The sequence below is a fragment of the Malus domestica genome, chromosome 16, assembly GCF_042453785.1.
Source record: "Malus domestica chromosome 16, GDT2T_hap1".
NCBI classification, from domain to species: Eukaryota; Viridiplantae; Streptophyta; class Magnoliopsida; order Rosales; family Rosaceae; genus Malus; species Malus domestica.
Window position 1 is genome coordinate 10,561,085 of NC_091676.1, and position 20,722 is coordinate 10,581,806.

Below are 20,722 nucleotides of genomic sequence, written 5' to 3' on the forward strand. Positions count from 1 at the left end.
TTAAAAATTAAATAAATTTGAATATGGGCTGTAGGATAACCAATAGTCCATTTGAATATCTACCGTCTAATTAAATAAAAGAGCCGTTGGACTTAGCCCTAGTTTGGTACTGAGGTGCTTTTGAAAAAAATGGTTATAAAAAAAAGTGGGGAGTTTTTTTGTGTTTGGTAAACATTCAACTTCAGTTTTTTTTTCTCACAGTTTTGGTTTAAAAAAGCCAAAAACACAAAGTTGCAAAACCCAACTTTAAAAAACCGGCTTTTTTTCCTTGCCTAGCTTCTACGCAAACCGATTTCACAAGAGGGAGAATGGCAATCTCTGAAGCTATCTCTCTTATTCCCCCAGATCCCGAAACCCCCAGCACCAACCACGCTCATTCCGACCAAGGGTTTCTGCCTTCTTCTCCCGATTTTGATCCCGCACCATCTGATCTTGATCATGCGGTCCTTGACGAGCTTTATAAATTGGATTTGAAAGAAGAGGGGAGGGGACGATGGAAAGCATGATGAGGTGCAGAAGTTGGATTCAATAGAGAAGGTAGAGGATGATAGAGCTGGTGAGTGGCAGAAGGTGGATTTGAAGACGGAGGATGAAGCTGGTAAGTTGCAGAAGGCAGATTTGAAGGCGGAGGAGGATGGAGCCACTGAGTTGCAAAAGGTGGATTTGAAGCGGAGGAGGGTGGAAAGGGAGTGGAGGAAGAAAAGAAGAGTTTCGATGAGCAATAGGGACAAGATAAAGAAGAAACACTATTAGAGAAAAGAATAGAATAAAAAATTATAAATATCTTAATAAAAAAAAGAGGTCAAAGTACACTAGGGGTGGGCACGGGCCGGGCCGGGCCCAAATTTGAAGGGACCGGACCGGACCCGCTTTAAAATGGAACGGGACGGGGCGGGGCGGGTATTGAAATTTCTGAAGTTGGAACCGGACATAACCCGGCCTGTTTGAAACGGGCGGTTCGGGCCGGGTCCACGGGTCCAACGGAAGGGAACGACGTCGTTGTCTATCTTCCTCCGATGCGAAACCTAGATGCCCAGCGACAACCTTCACCGTCGCGCCGTTCAGCATCGTCACGTCTCCGGCGAACACCACTCGAATCTGTGACTGATGCATGTCGGTCTGAGTATATTACGAGTGTGCAAATACCACTCGGATCCATGACAAAGAGCTTTATTTGCACAGAACACTCGGATCCATGACAGATCCGAGAGAAATGAGGGACGTGTAGAGAGTGAGACTGTGAAAGAGTGAGAGAAAGGGGTGAGAGAGAAATGAGAGTATTGAATTCCAACGATGTTGGCGATGACGAAGCCGAGTATGAAGGTGTCCGAGGAAGAAGAGAGAGACTGCGAGTCTTGGTCCTGGGAAGAAAGAGCGGCAAAGTCATCTGCGTCTCGGGAAGAAAGAGCGGCAAAGTCATCTGCGAAGCCAAGGGTGTCTATGTCCAACGGGAATACGAGAGAAACGTGAATGTCGTGAGAAATCACCTCTTGCTGCAGAGCCTCGGCCAAGCCACGGAGCCCGAACTTGCTGGCGGAGTAGGCCGTGTAGCCGTAGATTCCGACTTGGCCGGCCTGGGATGACATCAGCGCGATCGAGCTCCGGAATGAGAGTTGCAGAGATGGGGGGAGAAGAAACAGAGAAGAGGAATGAGGGAGAAGGGAGAAGGTTCGAGAGATTGGGTGTGTGTTCTCAAGAGTGAGAACCATCACGGGGAGGGACAAAAAGAAGTGGGCCTGGGACAGTAACAGTACCCAACACAGGGTATTTTTGCAAACGGGCCGGTCCGGGTACCCGTTTTTCTATACTTTTGGAACCGGCCCGAACCTAAAATTTCAAAGACCCGCCCCGCCCCGCCCCGTTTCTCTTTTTTAAAATTAGGACCCGCCCCGTACCCGCCCCGAACCGCTAATACCCGCCCCTACCCGCGGGTCCAGGACCCGTTTGCCCACCCCTAAAGTACACTATTCGTTTATAAATAGTTTATATAAATCTTATAAATGACATAATAAAAGAAAAGATAAAAAATTTATTATATAATATTCAACATCGTCTTTTTTTTAGTTATTTTACATAGTCATAGCGGTTTTACATAAAAATTTACCAAACATTTTAACATTGCTTTTTCTGCTAAAAGATCTTTTACAAAAAAGTTTACCAAACACTCTATTGCTTTATTTCACAGCTGTTTATTCTCGCAGTCTGGAGAAATGAGTTTTAATCCGAAACTCATTTTTGACTTAAGAGTTAGAGCAAGTATGGATGAGTTTAAAACTTAAAATTTAAGTTTTACTTGAAAGATTATAGTAGGTCCAAGCCAGTAATTTGATGTTTTTTTTTTCCAAAAAAGAAAAAAGAACAAAGAAAAAAAAGAAAATTGCACCCGCCACTCGTATGCGATGGCTGTGTCGGCACATTTGTGAAAACTCGATTGCACCTTTTTTTAGAACAAACCACAGGCAGCGAGCATGACACCGCTCTCCCAGAACGGCGTCGTTGCAAGTTATTAGCGGACCAGACAAAATTCACCACTTTCCCGCTAGGCATTTTCCGCGTGGCGGTATTCGAGATTTCCCATTGCCGCTCAGGGGGTAATCTCGACATTTAACGTACCGCGAAATTGAAAAGTTTCCCACTTCACGAAACGCAGCGCATTGCGGGTATCTCTCCTTTGCTCTCTCTATATTACACACATTCACACACCAAAACCGCCTTCTCTCTCTCTCCTTCCTTCCTTTCCTTGTTCCTTAATGGTTAGGGTTTCTTAAGCGCGTCTGGTTCGCCCACAAAAATATATATACATATTATATATAATGTTGCAGAAAAGCCCCTCTACTCTCTGCAAATTCATCGATTCCCGTCTCCTAGAACTTTCTAGGTCAACTATGGATTGATTCAGCTTATTTCTTGGTAATTCCCCTCACTCAAACTTTCCCCTTCCTTTTCGTTTACGTCCTTGCTTAGAAATTCAGCAACTGAGCTTTTTCCGAGCTCAAATTTATAGTCTCCTTGCAGTTTCGTCCGTGTCTTCTATTTTTCGCTGCGTTTACAGGTTCCGTGCTCGATTTCTTGAGCATCAGAAGGTAGTTCAGAGTAGGAATATAATTTAATTTCTCGAAAACAATTATCCCTAATAATTTTGTTAGAGTTGTTGAATTTTCGCCTTGATTAGGTTTTGTGTCTGTTTTTAAGATTAATCAGATCTAATTTTATTTGGTATTGCTCGGGACATGTTAATTTTTGGTATGGTTGCCATATAGTAGCTGAAAATTCATACCTCATTTACTCTCTGTAAGCAAAAATTAAAATAAATAAGTTCAATTACACTCTCTAAATTGGGGTTAAGAATCGTGTCGATTGCTGCTCATGATTATATGGTGGAGAAGAAGCCAATTCTTCTGTTCTATTGTTTGGGTATTCTTTAATTGATTTGAACAGTGTTTGATTTGTGCCGGCACTATTGATAACGGGAACGATTTTTGTGTACCAACTGGTGCCTTGTTGTTTTCTAGAGAGAGTTTACTCTTTTGAGGATGGTTCGGCATTTTACTTTCCTGACTCTACTGAATGACGGCATTCTGTATCGTGGTATTGTATAGGGGTGGCAGTACTGGAATGGAAATGTATAATGTTCCCGAGCATGCGAATGATGAGGTTTATATGGTATGTTATTACTATTCTTCTGACATTGGATTGAGGAGTAATATTTCTTGCTTGGTGAATTCAGTTTGTGACTTCTTGCTGATTTGATGAGTGATTGTGTCTTGGCTTTTAGATTCCGCACATGGAACAAAACCTGCGTTTTCCAACTCCCTTTGAACAAGTTGAAGCTATGTACAACGATGGAGCTCCTGAGTTTGTTGTTGATCAGGGCATGTATTATCCCGCTGCCACAAACTATGGGTATTACTGTACAGGTAAATATATTGGCCCCTCTCTTTTGGTAGATCAATTTGATGGTTCGTTTGTCTCATTTGTACATTGTGCTGAATAATGTGGACAGGATTTGAATCACCTGGTGAATGGGAGGACCACCGTAGGATTTTTGGAGTTGATGGTCCAGATATCCAGTACACGGTTAGTGATTTATCTCTCTTACACACCCACATACTTCTGGTACTTATAGTGATTATTGTGATGATTCTCATAATTCGTTTCTTTTTAACAGGGTGCCCAAAATGAAAGTTTGCCTTTTGTATACTATACACCTAGCTATGGATATGCACAGTCTCCATACAACCCATACAATCCTTACATACCTGGTGCTATGATAGGCGTTGATGGCCAACAGTATACCATCCCCCCTTATCAGAACTCTGTCTCTTCACCTTCCTATATCCCTTTTGTTCAACCAGATGCCATTCCCAACACTTCACCTGACTCCTTGTTTGATAATGGAGCATCAGTTACTAGACCCGATGGAGAAGGGGTCAAATACAACTTAAATTCAGCTTCTGGAGGCTTCCCTAACTCCTCGAAGTCCTCTTTAAATCAGATGAATCCCTTGACAAAAGTATCAGAAGGTCAAAGGGGTAATGGATCAAGCAAGCATGCTGCGACACATGGAGGCGTTTCTTCTGGTCGTTTTCCAACCCCACCCTCATCACATGTTAATCAGGTATTACTCTTTCTGTTCAGTTTTATGGTCTTTTACATGTTGGGAGTTTAATACTAATAGAGTTTCTGGTAGATTATCTTCATTCACCTATAAAATTGTTACTGTATTGATATCTGGTTCTTTTGAAGACCTTTAAAACAGACTGTTCTGATTTTTTTCCCTTATGCATTCACAGGTTAGAAGTGCATCCAGGTCAATTTCGTCTGTGGATAAACTTCCAAATGGGAAAGTATTGCCTAATAATTTCAAGGTGGAAATCCCCGTCGGTAATGGCTTATCTAACTTTGGATCTAGTGCTCAGGGAAGTGGTGCTGTGAGTAAGCTTCGACCAAAGTTTCATGTTGGCAGGGCCTTGAATGATGTACATGGTGGCCTAGAGGCATTGGGTGAGCAAAATTGTGGTCCTAGAATCAATAGGTTAAAAAATCAACTAGCTGTGAAAGCCTATACGACCAAGGCAGGAGATTGTGATGCACAAGGAAACATCATTATCCGTACTGATAAATATAATAAGGATGACCTGCCAGTTGACTATGCGGATGCAAAGTTTTTTGTAATAAAATCATACAGCGAGGATGATGTTCACAAAAGCGTCAAATACAATGTCTGGTCATCCACACCCCATGGCAACAAGAAACTAACTAGTGCATATGAAGATGCTCAAAGAATAGCTGCAGGAAAACATAGAGCCTGTCCTATCTTCCTTTTCTTTTCGGTGAGTTGTGTTTTACCTGCTGACTATTTTTTGTTGAAAACATATAATTGTAAACCCTTATCTATTACCTCATTTATAAACCATCTGAAACAAGGTTTTTAGTGATTCATTGGGTTATGCTGATATTGAATTGTCTATGCACAGGTTAATGCAAGTGGTCAATTCTGTGGCATAGCGGAGATGGGTGGCCCGGTTGACTTTAACAAGGATATGGACTTTTGGCAGCAAGATAAATGGAGTGGGAGCTTCCCTGTTAAGTGGCACATCATTAAAGATGTTCCAAATAACAGTTTCAGGCACATTGTATTGGAGAACAATGAAAACAAGCCAGTGACTAATAGCAGGGATACACAAGAGGTAATCTAGATTTTTTTTCCCTGTACTACGTTAACTAAATCTTCCATTGTGGGTGAATAGTTGGGCAACTTTCACAATATGATGTTTCGTAGCTAGCTAGCTATAGCATAGAGTCAGAAGTCATGTCTTATGGTTAATCATGTATAGTCGTTACTGAGAAATGTGAATTGGAGGATTGGAACGCACGCTGCCGGACCGGGCTGAATGTTAAATGTTTGTGTGCATCCAACCACAAGTAGGTTCATAGCTTTTAATTGAAATCTAGGGTATACGCGTATGTGCTACGAAAAATGGATTCCTCATCATTGAAAAATGGATTTGTATTGTTACTGTCTCTGTGCCATCAAGTATGATTTCTTAGGTTGGTTGTTGATTATTTTTTTATACTGTGCAGGTCATGTATAAGAAAGGCTTGGAGATTCTGAAAATATTCAAGAATCACACATTGAAGACATCTTTACTAGATGACTTTATGTACTACGAAGACCGTCAGAAAATCATGCAGGAAGAGAGAGGCAGGTTTCTTATCAGAAGCTTTGAAAGTCCATTTTTAGTAACTGGGCTGGGTCCCCCTCGCAAGCTGAACAACTCTGTGGGTGAGCTGCCCTGTATTAAGGAGGAAAAGGTCACCAAACTTAATGACAATGCAAACAACTCAAAAAAGACTACGGTCTCTGCTGCTGAGCAGGTTTCCTCCAACATTAGTGCTAAAACAAGTATCAAGAAAGAAAACACTGAGCAGAAGGCAATTGAAGCAAAAGATGATGTCGTGTCTACCTTAGAAATTGGTTCCCTCACTATTAATCCAAAGCAGGCAGGATCAAAATCTTCAGCAGCTGCTGTTACTAACACTGGAAAGGTTGATGTTGTCACCGTGGGCTCAATGCCCGTAAGAGTTAATGGATATGCTGAATCCTTGGGTAATTTAACGGTTGGAACAATTCCTCTGGATCCTAGAGCGTTACGACTAGAGAAGGGCGGCTCCATTATCGAAAAGGCTGCTCAACCTCAACAGAAATGATTCGGAAGTCATTCACAGTTCCTTGTATCGGATACATTTTGCTTTGTTGGCGGGGTTCATCAAATCCCGGGTTTATGATACTCAGGTCATGATTACAGGCAAATGGTAAAATGCAATACTCACTCTGATGTTGTCTCTCTTGTTTTTAACCCCCTTTCTTTTAGTTATTTTGCTCCAGTTGTTTTCTGGTCCATACTTTCTAGTTACATCCTGGATTTATTGGCGGTAGGGGCGGGGGTTTGTTGCTCAATTCAGGTGGAAAATACAGATTGATATAATTCAAGAAATCAAGATACAAAAGAATTCTGTTATTAGCAATTAACATTATCTGTCAGTCCTTGAGAGTAAAGTGGTATTTGTCTCCCTACTTCAGTTTGTTTTATTTTTTGTATAGAGTGGCTTTTTGCATCGCTTTTCTCTTACTGCACACTGTTTATTTCTGACATTTAGATTGAATCGATGCGTGTGGTATAGTATTAGTGAATGTACCTCTTTTCTCGTCCGGCATGCCGCACCGTCATTTTTGGCGATATGCAATTGATGGCTTCTACTTCTAGTATTTCATGTAACCTGATGGTGATACCACTCCCAACTTGCTCACCAGGCAGAGGCAGCCCTATTAATCTGATAAAGTGTGGCGATATTTTCAACCAATCTTGTTTATTAACATTTCTTTCTTCTCATTTCTTCTCTTTGAAAACCTGTGGAAGTACCACTCCATTAATAAAAGACAACTTTAACGAAAAAATTTTGGTACGGTTTATTTTAATGAAAAATCAAATTTTTACACTAAAAAGTTAATTCTGGTACTATTTACTTTATCTTTTATTTTGTTTTTATCGTTAAAATTCAAAGTTTTCAAACATTTTTAATTAGTTTTCCTTTAATAAAAAAGCATGGGTTCTTGGATTAGGGAAAAGGATACTGTTATTCACATATATATTTTTACTTCTCACATGTCTTTCAATTTTCGGCTGTCGAATCAAATGAATTAAAAAAAATCAATGCTCGAAACTTATAAGGGTGTGTGAGAGGTAAAAATGAGTGTGTGAATAACAATATCCTAGGGAAAAAATAGAGGGGAATGGTGAAGCAAGAGTAGGTTTGCCATTGTAGTTAGGGGATTGTGCTTTTAACTTTAGGGGTGTGATATTCACACATTCCATTTTATTTCTCACACATCTTTTTTATTTTCAACCGTTGGATCAGATGAATTGAAGAAGATCAATGGACAGAAATTATCAAATGATGTGTGAGAAGTAAAATGAAGTGTGTGTATATCACATTCCTTAACTTTATTGCATTGGGGTTTCAAACCCTTTCATTATTTCTCTATCTTCTTCGCTTAGATAAAGTATACAAATCGAAATTTGTATTGTTATTCAACATTATTAAATTTAGTGGGTTATTTATTCTAGTCAGGTCAATTCAGTGCAAGTACGGTGTAATTTAGTTAATTAAGAGTATTTATTCACATAAGTTTTTGTGTTCGAATTTTCTTTTTTGTAATTTTATGTAGATAACTTTTTGTCCTATTTTGTTTGATAAAAAAAAAGATAGACATCAGCGAAATAATTTTATCAAAATTTGTTGAAAGTGGAAAGGGAAAAAATTGAAGGTGGTAACAGCAAGAAATGGATCATCTTTAGATCCTTTTTACAAAATACATTCAATTAACAAATTCGAGCCTTTAAAATTTGATCCAATAACTAAAAATATGAAACTCATTTAAAAATTATAATAACTTTAATTATTAAATCAAATTTCAAAGATCTAAAATAAATGATTGAGTGGATTTGATGGTAACAACACCACCCTTTCTTGAAATTAATAACCATTGCGGAGTGCGACAAGCAGTTGGTGTGCTAAATCAGGCGGGTAAATAAACCTGATCACGACACATGTCAGTCATGCATCCTTTCCCCGACAGCATGGCCCACCACCAACACAGTCAGTAAACGCACGGAAGCCCGTGACCCCTCTTTTTTAACAACGGAGATTCTCCTCCTATTAGAGAAGAGGCTTTAACGGCAGTCAGTGACGCCGTAACCTCTGAGGAGTATTAGATTTCGAATCCGGATCCTTGTCAGATCCTATTCTGGAAATCCATCAATCTTGTCCGTTCATCATAAATCGTGTGGTTAAAAATTATTTTAAATATTTTTATTTAAAATTGAATTACTTGACAAAAACTACTGCATGATGTATAATTAACGAATAAGATTCACGAATTCCGTAATTCTCACACAAAGAGATCCGGAGAGGATCCTGTTGGTTAGATTTCATAGACCGTAAAAAAAGTCAGTGATTCAGTTGCCCTATGCGATTCTCGCAGCTCTCAGCTCGTTTCCCAACGAACCTTTCTCCCGCGGGAGTGAGTACAGTCGACGCGCCGCTGCACCGGCCGCATGGGCTCTTCTCCGCTCCGGCCGTTGAAATTTCCGATCAAGTACGTCCCGGACCACAGAACGGCACTCGCGCTTCCTTCTTTCATTCAGCTCAAATTATCATAGCTGAAGATTATAACGTCTCTTTAGACTTTATTTTCTTAAATTTGTTTCCTTCTCTGTTCATTACCGCTCTAATGTAATTGCATTTCCTTTCCGGTCCGTTTGGTTGCTGAGAAAATGGAGGAAGGTAGGAATTTTTTGTGTAAATTATTAGGGGCATTAATTGTGTGAATTTGCATGACTGATTTGGTGATTAGGTATGTGAATTTTGGTTTAGCTTAAGTATATTATTCTATTTCATAATTGCACCTTGAGCATCTGGTATGTTTGCAAATGAAGCACTTTCTTTTTATGTAAGAAATATAATGCATGGCTTCGTACGCCGGATTGCTTTCGCTAGGGTTCGTTACAGGTGCGTCGTTGTAGTGTAAGGTGATTCATGCGAAAGTACAAAAGAGATCTAACCGGTTAGATATATAGATTTCACGGTTTGTAGCTTGCTAGTATAATGCAGAAGACGATTCTCCGCACTATATAATCAACTAGATATTGCTGAATGGTGACCTTACGAATCAAGAAATTATTTATTGGTTCACGCCCCATTGAAAGGTCTAAACTTGATGGTTGTTTTCTTGCAGAGTGTGACTGGCGGCCTAGCTTATGCAGATTGTTGTCATAGTAAACTCACCTTTTCTATCTTTGCTTTATTTGTTTCATTTCGGAAAAGGTATGCTTATGCAGTAGCTCTACATAATCCTTTGGAGATGGTTGAATGTCGTCCGTGTATTTATGTGCTCTCTATTTCTGCTCTGTAGGTCGATATGACAAATTACTCAAACAGGAAAAGCTCCTCAGAACGGGAATATGAGAAGGCAATTGTTACTAAAGAAGAGATCTTGGATTATGAGTTGCATTCAGATCCTACATTTTCAGGCCATTTCGGGGTATGCCCACCATTTTATGATACTTTTGCCAGTTCATATGGAGAAACTTCACCACACATGATATATCTGATCATACTAAGTCAATTGTGAACAATTTTGAAACTGGCTGAGAAATGATGTATGAATTAAGTTATATAATGGTTGTTATTCACTTACATTGTTTTTCCTTTCTTCCCTTGCAATTCCAGAACAATGTCGCAAGTTCATCGGGTAGCAATTTGAGATCAGATTTGATTGGAATGGGATTTTCACCATCACTCGTGGACAAAGTGATTGAAGAAAAGGGTAGGTCATGCCAAACTGTGAACTCCATTCTATTTGATCTTACTAAATGTGGGTGAGGGTTGGTGGGGTTACCTGTGGCACTGTAGATTTAGAATATTATAAATAAACAACACTAAACCTGGGCTGAATACATTCTCACACGCACATTCGTACACCCACAGAGTCTTGATGTTCCCTATTTAATGCACTCAGTGTCTTATTATCATTATATTGATATCTATATTGGATCGTGCAATTTGAATGTCTTTTTCCTATAAAATTTTGATGATTGAGTATTTTTCTTCAAATCTAGGTGAAGGTGACACAGAAGTGTTATTGGAGACACTTTTGTCATATCCAGTAAGTGACATATTTTTTGTTGACGTTCCCATTGCATATGTTTTTTAGTTGAATGGTTTTCCCAAAATCATTTCTTAGTTCAATTCGAAATACTGAAGAGAACGTCCTAGCATTGGTACAACCATCTCACTGTTTTGCATGTGGGAGGGCCGGTGAATTTATCACTGGGTTGTCATTTAAGTGTACGTCACGTATCCACCAAGGAATTTTGAGTGCTTATAGTCAACCTGTTTTGGAATGAACAGGATTCTCAAAAGTCAGATTCTGGATCATCAGATTCTCTGGATAGCTTATTTGATGACAAGGATGCAAGCAGTGCTCCGGAGATTCCTAATATTGCTGAACCAAAAGAGGTAACCTGCAAAAACTGCTGTGATCTTGTTTTCTTAATCTATCCTTTACATACACAGGATACTTGTTGTGATTGATCTTCACAAGTCATTGGTAACCGTGTTAGTGACTTCCAATGCTGCCAGTAGTGTTGTGACTGAAACTGCATTATGCAGTTCAGTGACAAGTGCTGTATGATGCTTAAGACATAGCAACCTTAACTTATCTAGAAATTTTCTAATAAAGCAACTAAGTCGCTTCTCTTGTCTTTTTGTGATGAACGTAATAGGAGCAGCTCATTATTGTGATATTTGTTTTTTCATGTGATTTGTTTGTCTTAATTTGCACATGCTAAGGCTTCTTTAACTTTTGACAGGAGCCTGATTTGCCAGATGGACTTAATGAGGAAAAAAGGGCATCCTTACTGATGATGAATTTTTCTCTGGATGAAATTGAGTTTGCAATTGATAAGCTTGGTAGGTTGAAAATTCTAAATTTTAATTTTATATGAAAATGTTTGACTTGTATTGGTTTTTTATATTGAACAGAAAAAATAGGGAGCACTCACCAGTTGACAGTTTTTGCTCTCATGACTAATCTGCAATTCCATGTACTTTCCCAATGTGTTACGTAGATAAGTCCCAATGTGTTTGGTTTTAGGCTCCTCAACGAGGCATATGAATACACTCTTGTGGAATTGGATTAAGGATCTGGGTATGGAATGAAGCTTATTCCGATCTATACCTCCTGTTAAGTTTAGGGCTACTACTGTAAGCAGTTTCACTGATGTTGAACCAGGGAAGAGCTCCACAAACTTACATTATTGGAACTTGAGTACATATTGCATAACATAAGAAAGCTTCTGGAAAAGTAGGAATCTCTTCAAACTCTATATGGGTCTTTTTGAGCATGTGTATGGTGAATATTAATCTTATGAATATAATACACAATTAAGAAAGCTCCTGGGTAGCACAATTCATTTCATATTCATGTTTGTCAAACTTGTATAATACGTGCATAAATTCTTTAAAAAAAGAATCAGTATTGCTTGGATAATGATATTCCACCTTGGCTTTTATCTCTTTTCAATCCTGCTATTTAAAATTTCCTACAATAGTATGTTCAACATTTCAATGTAGGTTGGTTAATCTCGTTGTGCTCCATATCAGGTGAAGACGCTCCGATTAATGACTTGGTGGATTTTATATTTGCTGCTCAGACAGCAGTCAAACTCGAAAATGATATAGATGATACAACTCATGGTGGTGAAGAGAAAAACGAGGTCTACAATTGATCCTTGATTAAATTGTTATCCATTTGATGACATTTTGGATATTGGCAACAAAATTAATAGTTTTTGTGCGATACTTGTCCGACATATGCTTCATGTCTTTTGGGAAAAGAAAAAACTAATGCATATGCCTGACACATAAAGTTTGTGGAATGTTGAACTTTGCTTGCTAATCCCATTGGACACTAAATAATATACATAGCATTACATCTGTCAATTCTTTTCCATGTAGGTTATGTTTTTTTCCATGCCACTTTATGGAAATGCATAATTGGACATCATTGGGTAATATCTGTATATTATCTCTTAAAATATATTGCATTCTTTTCCATTTGCTCCATTGGGTTTCTGGAATTACATTTTCTCATGTCCTACTTCTAACCGATTTTAATTAAGAGATTACTGAAAACAAAGTTTACCTTTCACCTTTGAGCTCATCGCCTCCAACTTTAAGCAATCATACAGAAGTCTTTATGGTGAGAAAGGTGGTTTAAGTACCTGTCATAATGACAATGGACTAGGGCAGGATTTTTCTCTTCTCTCATTAAATGTTCTTTTTTGAAGCAACAATTTTGCAAAAGCATCTGAAACATGCATTTACATAGTTGCCGTGTTGTCTAGTAGCTATTTCACCAAGTGTCTGAGTTGTGTGATTTTTGGGAGTGTATTTTTTAATAATATGACCTTCTGATTGGCAGGATGTTAATGATGAAAAATTGTATGGGACCATGGAGATGTCACTCCGTCTGCTTGAAATGGGTTTCACTGAGAATCAAGTCTCATGGGCAATTGAAAAGTTTGGTGAGTCTTTTATATAATTTGCTCCACTTGACCTGGAAAGAAACGACATAAATAATGTAACAATATTTTTCAGATGGATGCTGTAACTTGTAACCCCAAAAATAATACTTATCGTGATCTTTATGTTAATATTATCATTAGTGGTGACATTACAACCAACTTCCATTCAACACAAAAAGTTTATTTGAAATGTGAATTGTTAGATGCTGTCTACTGGACTTTGAAGGGAATGAATCATTTGTGACTACAACATGATTAATACCACCTTGTTGCTATGCGGGGTGATACAATTTTATTAGCTTTTTACCGAATCTTGTTTTAACAGTCATTTGCTGTTACAGGTTCAGGAGCTCCAATTTCAGAACTTGCGGACTCGATCTTTAAATATCAAATTTCTGGAAACTATTATGAAGAAACTAAGGTTGGGATGCATTCTTACAAGCATTTAATGATTTTTCATGTGCCGACATGCTGTGTTTGGATAATTTATTTAGCTTCTTATGGTCCAGATAAAATTTTGATAGTGCTTTTTGCTACCTAAGTGCCACAAGTAGTTCATTCTAATGTGAAATTATTTACTTATGACATTATGTATATATGAGAGAGATGCCAATTGTGTTGACAACCTGAACCTATTCCTAATCTTTTATCTTCAAATAATGATATATTTGTTTTCAAAATAAATGGCCCTAGAGGACCTTACCAAGTTTTGGATCTCCTTGTTGAAGCACATATGCATAATCTCATGCATGTTTTACGGGTTTCTGTTCATTTGTTCTTACAAGTCAGAAGTTAAAATATAAGTTTTATCTCTAATGGCTATGTTCATTAGTCATTACTTGTTTTCTTCTCTCATAACATGCTTATTTCTGAAATTATATAGTCTTTATCATTCATCATTTATGTTGGTTTACTAATGTTTGGAACAATGTATCTGGCGCAGTACTCAGCCCCTTCACGCAGTGCAACAGGTTCCAGATTTTATGCTACAGGATCATATGATTCAGTCAAAGTTGAAAACGAGGAATTCTATCCACATACAGTTTCTCAATCAAGGGGTGGTATTTTAGCAAACAATTTAGGGAAGAGGCCTAAGCAAGAGTTTATTGGTGATGATTCAAATGTTATTCCGAATGCTGTTCCTCAGTTCAGGTCTTCCAGACAGGCAGCTTTTGAAGAAAAACGTAGAGGGAAAAGGCCAAAACAAGAGTATGTTGATAATTCAAACTCTTTCCTTGACACAACATGGATGGAAGAAAAAGTTGATCCTGAAACTGGCAAAGTTGGAATTCCAAAACTTTTCAACAACAATCCTGGTAAGAGTGTGAATCAAATGGTGGCTAAACCTCCATATTTCTTTTATGGAAATATTGTGAGTTTAGCATATGATTCGTGGGCAAAAATTTCTCAGTTCTTGTATGGCCTTCAGCCTGAATACGTGAATACTCAATTCTTCTCGGCCTTGAGCAGAAGGGAAGGTTATGTACACAATCTCCCCACCGAGGATAGGTTTCGCATCCTTCCTGAGCCACCGATGACCATTGAGGATGCAATGCCACATACAAAGAAATGGTGGCCTTCGTGGGATACAAGGAAGCAAGTGATGTGCATCAGTTCTGAAACCAGTGGGGTATCTCATCTTTGTGATAGGCTTGGAAGGATGCTTTCCAATTCTCATGGACTGCCTTCTTCTGAGCAACAGAGAGACATCCTTCATCATTGCCGCTCATCTAATCTTGTGTGGGTTGGACAACACAAATTGGGCCCTGTGGAGCCTGAATATTTAGAGCGCATCCTAGGCTACCCAACGAGTCACACTCAAGTTGCTGAGAGCAGTTTAGTAGAAAGGCTTCTCTCACTCAAATATTGCTTTCAGACAGATACTTTGGGTTATCATCTCTCTGCGCTGAAGTCTATGTACCCAGAAGGATTAACAGTCTTCTCAGTTTTCAGTGGGATAGGTGGGGTTGAAGTTGCTTTACATCGGCTTGGCATTAGATTGAAAGGAGTTGTATCTGTAGAAACTTCTGCAACAAAGAGGAAGATCCTAAGAAGGTGGTGGGAGGCAACTAGACAAACTGGGCAGTTGGAGCAGATCGAAGATGTTCAAAAGTTGACAAGTAACAAGCTTGAAAATTTGATGAGGAAATTTGGTGGTTTTGATTTTATCATTTGTCAGCAGCCATGCAGTGACTCAATTTCTAAGCTTCCTCCACAGAGTGACTTTATCCCAGGTTTTGACTTCTCCTTGTTTTATGAGTTTGTTCGTGTTTTGCAACGTGTGAGAACTATGTCAGAAAGAAAAAGTTGACAGTTCATATGCTCCTCATAATGGATTTTGTGGTACATCTAATTTTTTAAGAATAAGTAAGACTAGTTCTTTCTTTAAAAAATGAGCTTGAGAATTACACGCCACTTCCAGATAACTAAACACACGCCCCCGCACACACACACACGGAAACAAGATAGCATTAACATATATTGACTACTTTATGTGCATAAGTTGCATAGTTTATGGTAATCATGTTGATTCTGGAATATTCATCGTAGTCTTTACTCAATACGATTGATGATTATGTAGACAACTGTCAAAATTCTTCTGCTTGAAGGAGAATCATATGTAAAGGGAATGGTCCTACAAATGAAAATTTTCATGAGGACCAATATGTGGGTTTAGTATGTCTGTCTTGCTGCAAGTGTCACGGTTGGGGCTCCGAAGTTGGGGAGATTCTTGGCTGTCCCTGGAAAAACATACCCTCATCGTTCTTGACTGTCTCACGCCGCATGATGATGAGAGATATAGGAAGAGGTGGATATATTCTTGGTATATCCGAGTGTCTCGCCCAACTTGACGGGATGAGATAAGCACATGACTTGATCATCTAAAGTGTGTAATTCGTCCTCGTTGAGAACACTAGTTGGATAACCATCGAATCAGTCGCTGCTCATCATGCAAGAAATTGCAGAACTTGTTTTTGTGACATAATGGTGGGTTTAGTTTGTCTCTTGCCCTAAAGTTTGGGTGGCTCAGACGTAAAGGGTTTGGTTTTTAAGTTTTAGTGCGAGACAAAATCATTGAGGTTGAAAGTTGAAATCTCCATCGACAAAGACTTCACATTTTTGCCTTCTCCTCTCCTGCTTCAAGGAACGATTTGGGGATTCATTGTTGGCCTACAATTGGAGGGAAAGGGATCTTCTCCGGATCCCTTCTACCTAATCTTCCTCATCAAACAATTCGGGCTCTTGAAATTTGATCAAACGGTTAAAATTATTATAACTTTTAAAGGAGCCTCCTGTTTGTAGTCGTTAGATCAAATTTCAAGGGTCCGGATTGTTCGATGAGGAGGATTAGGTGAAGGGAATCTGGAGAGGATCCCTTTCCCAATTGGAGGACTATGTGGCTCACACATCCAATCTCTTTTCCTTTTGGCTTGTTAAATTATCTGGGTAAGAATTATGAAGCTACCCCCTGCTCTGTTTGTCACGCTGCTAAATGAAAAGGACAACTTAAAACCTCGTAAGTAAAATATATTTTCCAACTTGGATGGATGCGCGATGGGAGTGGTTGGTCGATCATCTTGCCATGTTTGTCACGCTTCTAAATGAAAAGGACAACTTATAATCTCGTAAGTAAAATATCTTTTCCAACTTGGATGGTTGCACGATGTGAGTAGTTGGTCGATCATCATCACAACATGGTCGGTCAATTAGCTCTTGTAATCTTGTAAGATTTGTCCCATTTGAAGAATTTCTGTTGAATAAAGATAGGAAAACATAAAAGATAAAAATATAGAACTAACAAGGGAAATAATTTCTGGAAATGATTTTCACGGTCTATATCCATCTCCTATTCTTCTTGCACTCGTCAATTTATTTATTTATTTATTTTTCGTTCATTGTTTCACCCCGTTGGTTTATTCATTCTCGTGGTATGAAACAAAAGTAAATGATGACAAAATGGTCAGAAAGCGTAATGCAAAATGATCAAAAAGAGTGTGAACATCATTTCTCAAAATTGGTATCGCATATAAAAAATGATTGAAAATCATAACTTCGCTTTTATAAAGAAAGCCAGAAATGAAAGTGTAAACATCATTTCTTGAAATTAGTATCGTATATAAAATATGATTGAAAATCATAACTTCACTTTTATAAGAGAAAGCCGGAGATAATAATCAAAGCAAATGGACTTTGGGTAATTATTATATTATTATTTCTCTTAAAGTTGATGAGTCACTCCTTATGGAACATGTGGATAGGATATTCCAATTGGAAAATGCTTTCTTTCTACCAACACTTTGATCTTCAATGTCGCAAATGATGGGCAATGATAGTAGTGGAGGGAAAACAAATAGAATTCAGAGTACATAGGGGGTCCAGTAACGATGACTTATATAAAAAAATTCATGTATAAATGGAAATCCCTAGATTTTGCAAGTGGGATGTAAATTTGTAGTTATTTTCTAGCCAACTAGTTTTTTGTCTGATGGTGTTTTTCCTTTCAAGTTACAAAAAGTATTGCAAGACACATGTAGTTCAGTTAGTTAAGACTTAAGAGTATCTCTACGCACTTAAAGTCATATGATGATTTTTTCGATGCATAAAAAAAATTTAAAAAAATCTCAAGTTCAACTGAGTTTAAACAAAAATATTTCAGGCGTTAATGCCAACACAATAAAGTTAAAGATGAAAGAAAATGCACGTCTCCAACTTCATGGCCATATTTCTACCATAAGCATGATTATGATTGACATCCATTGACTCAAACAAGCAACTTTACTCAGCATAAACAAAAAAAAAAAAAAAAACCCTAATAATGCTACTCTTGTAATATTTCTCTCTCATTTTATGTACATTTGTCATGGAATTTAAAAATATCAGAATGAGGATCCTCTTCGGATTATTTTCGTGAGGATTCAGGGGATCCTTTAATCGTGTCCGTTCGTCGTTAATTGTGCGGCCAGTTTTCTTCAAATACTATTTGTGTTCAATTTTAAATAAAAAATTTAAAATAATTTCTGACTGCACGATATACGTTAAATGGACAAAATTAAAAAAAATCATTGGATCCTCACAAAGAAAACATAGAGAAGATCCTTATTCGAAATATCAGATTCCCTATGTAAAGATGTTCAAATTCGAATTCACTAGGAGGACAAGAGGGAGTAGGATTTTATCCCTTCCTATTCCCATCCCCTTCCCTCCTCTCGTCTCACACATTGTTTTTTGTCTTATTGTCTCTATAAAAAAAATCAATATAAGATGTTGATATGGTTTAATCTTGACCGTTCAGATAGGAGGGGATAGAATCCTCACAAGAGGGATTGTCGACCCCACTCTCTCAATACTCAACAAATTGATTAATTATTGATTTGGCCACTTACTTGGCTAACGGAAAGCAAACAAATTTTTTTGGGTAAAGTACAAAAAACTACCTCAACTATTAGTGTCACGACACTTTCATACCTCATTTTTTAAAATTGATAATGTCATACCGCATCTTACGAATTTGTGACAATGTCATACCTCCATCAGTTTTTCTGTTAATTTCTCTGTTAAATGCTGACGTGGCCCGACACGTGTCCCACTCACTAATCTAATTGGATTAAAAAATAATAAAATATATTTTTAATAATAAAAAATAATAAAATAAAATAAAATAAAATATATATATTAAATCTCTCTCACTCTCTCCTCTCTCTCTCCCCCCTTTCTCGCCACTTTATCTTCTCTGCAACCCAAAACCCCTTCCCACCCGTCCTCCACCACCCTCTCTCTCCTCTCTCTCTTTCTCCCCCCCTTTCTCGCCACTCCCTCACTCTGCCAAACTAGTTTGTCCCCCCAACCCAACGCGCATTCATCTCCCCTCCCCCCATCTTCATCTTCTTCCCCTTTTCTCTCTACTTGCAACCCAGAAAAAAAAAAAATTCGAACCCAGTTTCGGCCCAAGAAGAAGAAGAAGAAGAACCCTCTCTATCTCCCCATCTTCATCTTCGTCCCCTTTTCCCTCTACTTGCAACCCAGAAAAAAAAAAATTCGAACCCAGTTTCAGCCTGCAACCTAGAAACAAAAAAAAAAAAAAAAAAAAATTGAATCTAGTTTCGGCCCAAGAAGAAGAAGAAGAAGAAGAAGAAGAAGAATGAAAAAAAAAAAGTGACTGGATGTTTCAGCCCAGGAGAAGAAGGAGGAGGAGAGAGAAAAACATAAAAAAAAAAGTGAAGAAGAAGAAGAAGAAGAAGAAGGAAAACGAAAAAAATAAAAAAAAAGTGACTGGTTGTTTCAGCCCAGGAGAAGAAGAATAAGATGAAGAAGAAGAAGGATGAGAGAGAAGAACAAAAAAAAATTGAAAACGAAAAAAAAAAAAAGTGAAGAACGAAAAAAAAAAGTGAAGAACGAAAAAAAAAAAAGTGACTTGATGTCAGGAGAAGAAGAAGAAGATGAAGAAGAAGGAGGAGAGAGAAGAACAAAATAAATTGAAAACGAAAAAAAAGAAATGACAAATCACCCGGGAGAAGAAGAAGATGAAGAAGAAGAAGGAGGAGAGAGGAAACAAAAAAAAAAAAATTGAAATTGGTGCGGCAGAAGGAAAGGATGCTGCACCCCTAGGAATTTTTTTTTTGTTTTTTTATTCTTAATTTTTTAATATTTAATTATTTTTTAATCCAGCTGGATTAATGCGCGGGACACGTGTCGGGCCACGTTAGTATTGAACAAAGAAATTAACAGAAAAACTGACGGAGGTATGACATTGTCACAAATTCGTAAGATGTGGTATGACATAATCAATTTTAAAAAATGAGGTATGAAAGTGTCGGAACACCAATAGTTGAGATAATTTTTTATACTTTACCCAATAAAATTTGAGAGCTTCTTCATCTTTGCTATTATAAATAAAATTTTCTGGATTCAATTATTCAAAGTAATCATTTAATGAAACCTAAAAACTGGCTCTTTGTTTTTTAATTGGCGCTTCCGACATCCCCTAAGAATATAAGGTAGCGATGTTTCGGGGGCAATAATACAGCACAAAAAAACAGATACTTTTCTACATTTAAAACCAAATATTCTGACGTAAGTATACATACTAATCTTTGACCAAAACAAAGAAAAGTATATATACTGTACATACTAATTTTTTTTCTTCTGTTACATGTAAAATCAGTTGAACTAATTTATAAATTTGTTCATCATCAATTATTTAAGTTATTTAGAAAAAAATCTTCATTAAATAAAGTAAAATGACAAAAATATTATGAATTTTTGTCAAATTATTTTGACTCATTATTTATTAAATTAAGGATATTTTTGTCATTTTAATCATTATTTAACAGAGATTTCTCATATAATGACCAAAATGATTGACGGTGAATAAACTCAGGAACCCTTATATTGATTTCAAATTTCAATGACCACTATTGATTTCAAATCTTAGGCACAAAATAAGGAATTATGCTACTTTCAATAATCATTTTGACTAAATACCTAAAATATATAATAACAATTATACTATACAGTATACACTATACTGTATACACAACACACAGAATATGCTTTTACATGCCAGCTTGTCT

General features: G+C 37.6%; 2 protein-coding genes across 5 annotated transcripts; both read left to right on the forward strand.

Annotated features, from left to right (window-relative positions):
* The first annotated feature begins 2,673 nt into the window (after positions 1–2,673).
* Positions 2,674–7,078, forward strand: LOC103416258 (YTH domain-containing protein ECT3). 3 transcript variants are annotated; one of them, XM_029095595.2, is made up of 9 exons: positions 2,715–2,910; positions 3,016–3,083; positions 3,600–3,663; positions 3,776–3,917; positions 4,004–4,077; positions 4,169–4,618; positions 4,794–5,333; positions 5,478–5,690; positions 6,085–7,078. In XM_029095595.2, exons 3-9 carry the CDS (start codon positions 3,616–3,618, stop codon positions 6,709–6,711), a joined length of 2,094 nt encoding a protein of 697 aa, XP_028951428.1. In that variant the 5' UTR covers positions 2,715–2,910; positions 3,016–3,083; positions 3,600–3,615; the 3' UTR covers positions 6,712–7,078. The 3 variants fall into 3 exon arrangements, with proteins under 3 accessions (XP_028951427.1, XP_028951428.1, XP_070671782.1); XM_029095594.2 differs by lacking the exon at positions 3,016–3,083 and having other exon boundaries at positions 2,674–2,910; XM_070815681.1 differs by lacking the exon at positions 2,715–2,910 and having other exon boundaries at positions 2,943–3,083.
* A 1,728-nt stretch (positions 7,079–8,806) lies between these two features.
* LOC114821993 (probable inactive DNA (cytosine-5)-methyltransferase DRM3) lies at positions 8,807–15,572 on the forward strand. Of its 2 annotated transcripts, none has more exons than XM_029095764.2 (11): positions 8,807–9,160; positions 9,800–9,888; positions 9,977–10,105; positions 10,294–10,390; positions 10,683–10,729; positions 10,975–11,082; positions 11,436–11,535; positions 12,229–12,341; positions 13,049–13,151; positions 13,493–13,572; positions 14,095–15,572. In XM_029095764.2, the coding sequence occupies exons 3-11, from the start codon at positions 9,983–9,985 to the stop codon at positions 15,460–15,462; spliced, it is 2,139 nt and encodes a 712-aa protein (XP_028951597.1). In that variant the 5' UTR covers positions 8,807–9,160; positions 9,800–9,888; positions 9,977–9,982; the 3' UTR covers positions 15,463–15,572. The 2 variants fall into 2 exon arrangements, with proteins under 2 accessions (XP_028951597.1, XP_028951600.1); XM_029095767.2 differs by having other exon boundaries at positions 8,989–9,348.
* The last annotated feature ends 5,150 nt before the right edge of the window (positions 15,573–20,722 follow it).

Coding starts and splice junctions, on each gene's coding strand:
- LOC103416258 (XM_029095594.2), top strand. CDS start 3,616: ATGGAAATGTATAATGTTCCCGAGCATGCGAATGATGAGGTTTATATG. Junction 3,918..4,003: donor CTATGGGTATTACTGTACAG/GTAAATATATTG, acceptor TAATGTGGACAG/GATTTGAATCACCTGGTGAA. Junction 5,334..5,477: donor CTATCTTCCTTTTCTTTTCG/GTGAGTTGTGTT, acceptor GTCTATGCACAG/GTTAATGCAAGTGGTCAATT.
- LOC114821993 (XM_029095764.2), top strand. CDS start 9,983: ATGACAAATTACTCAAACAGGAAAAGCTCCTCAGAACGGGAATATGAG. Junction 12,342..13,048: donor GTGGTGAAGAGAAAAACGAG/GTCTACAATTGA, acceptor TCTGATTGGCAG/GATGTTAATGATGAAAAATT. Junction 13,152..13,492: donor ATGGGCAATTGAAAAGTTTG/GTGAGTCTTTTA, acceptor TTGCTGTTACAG/GTTCAGGAGCTCCAATTTCA.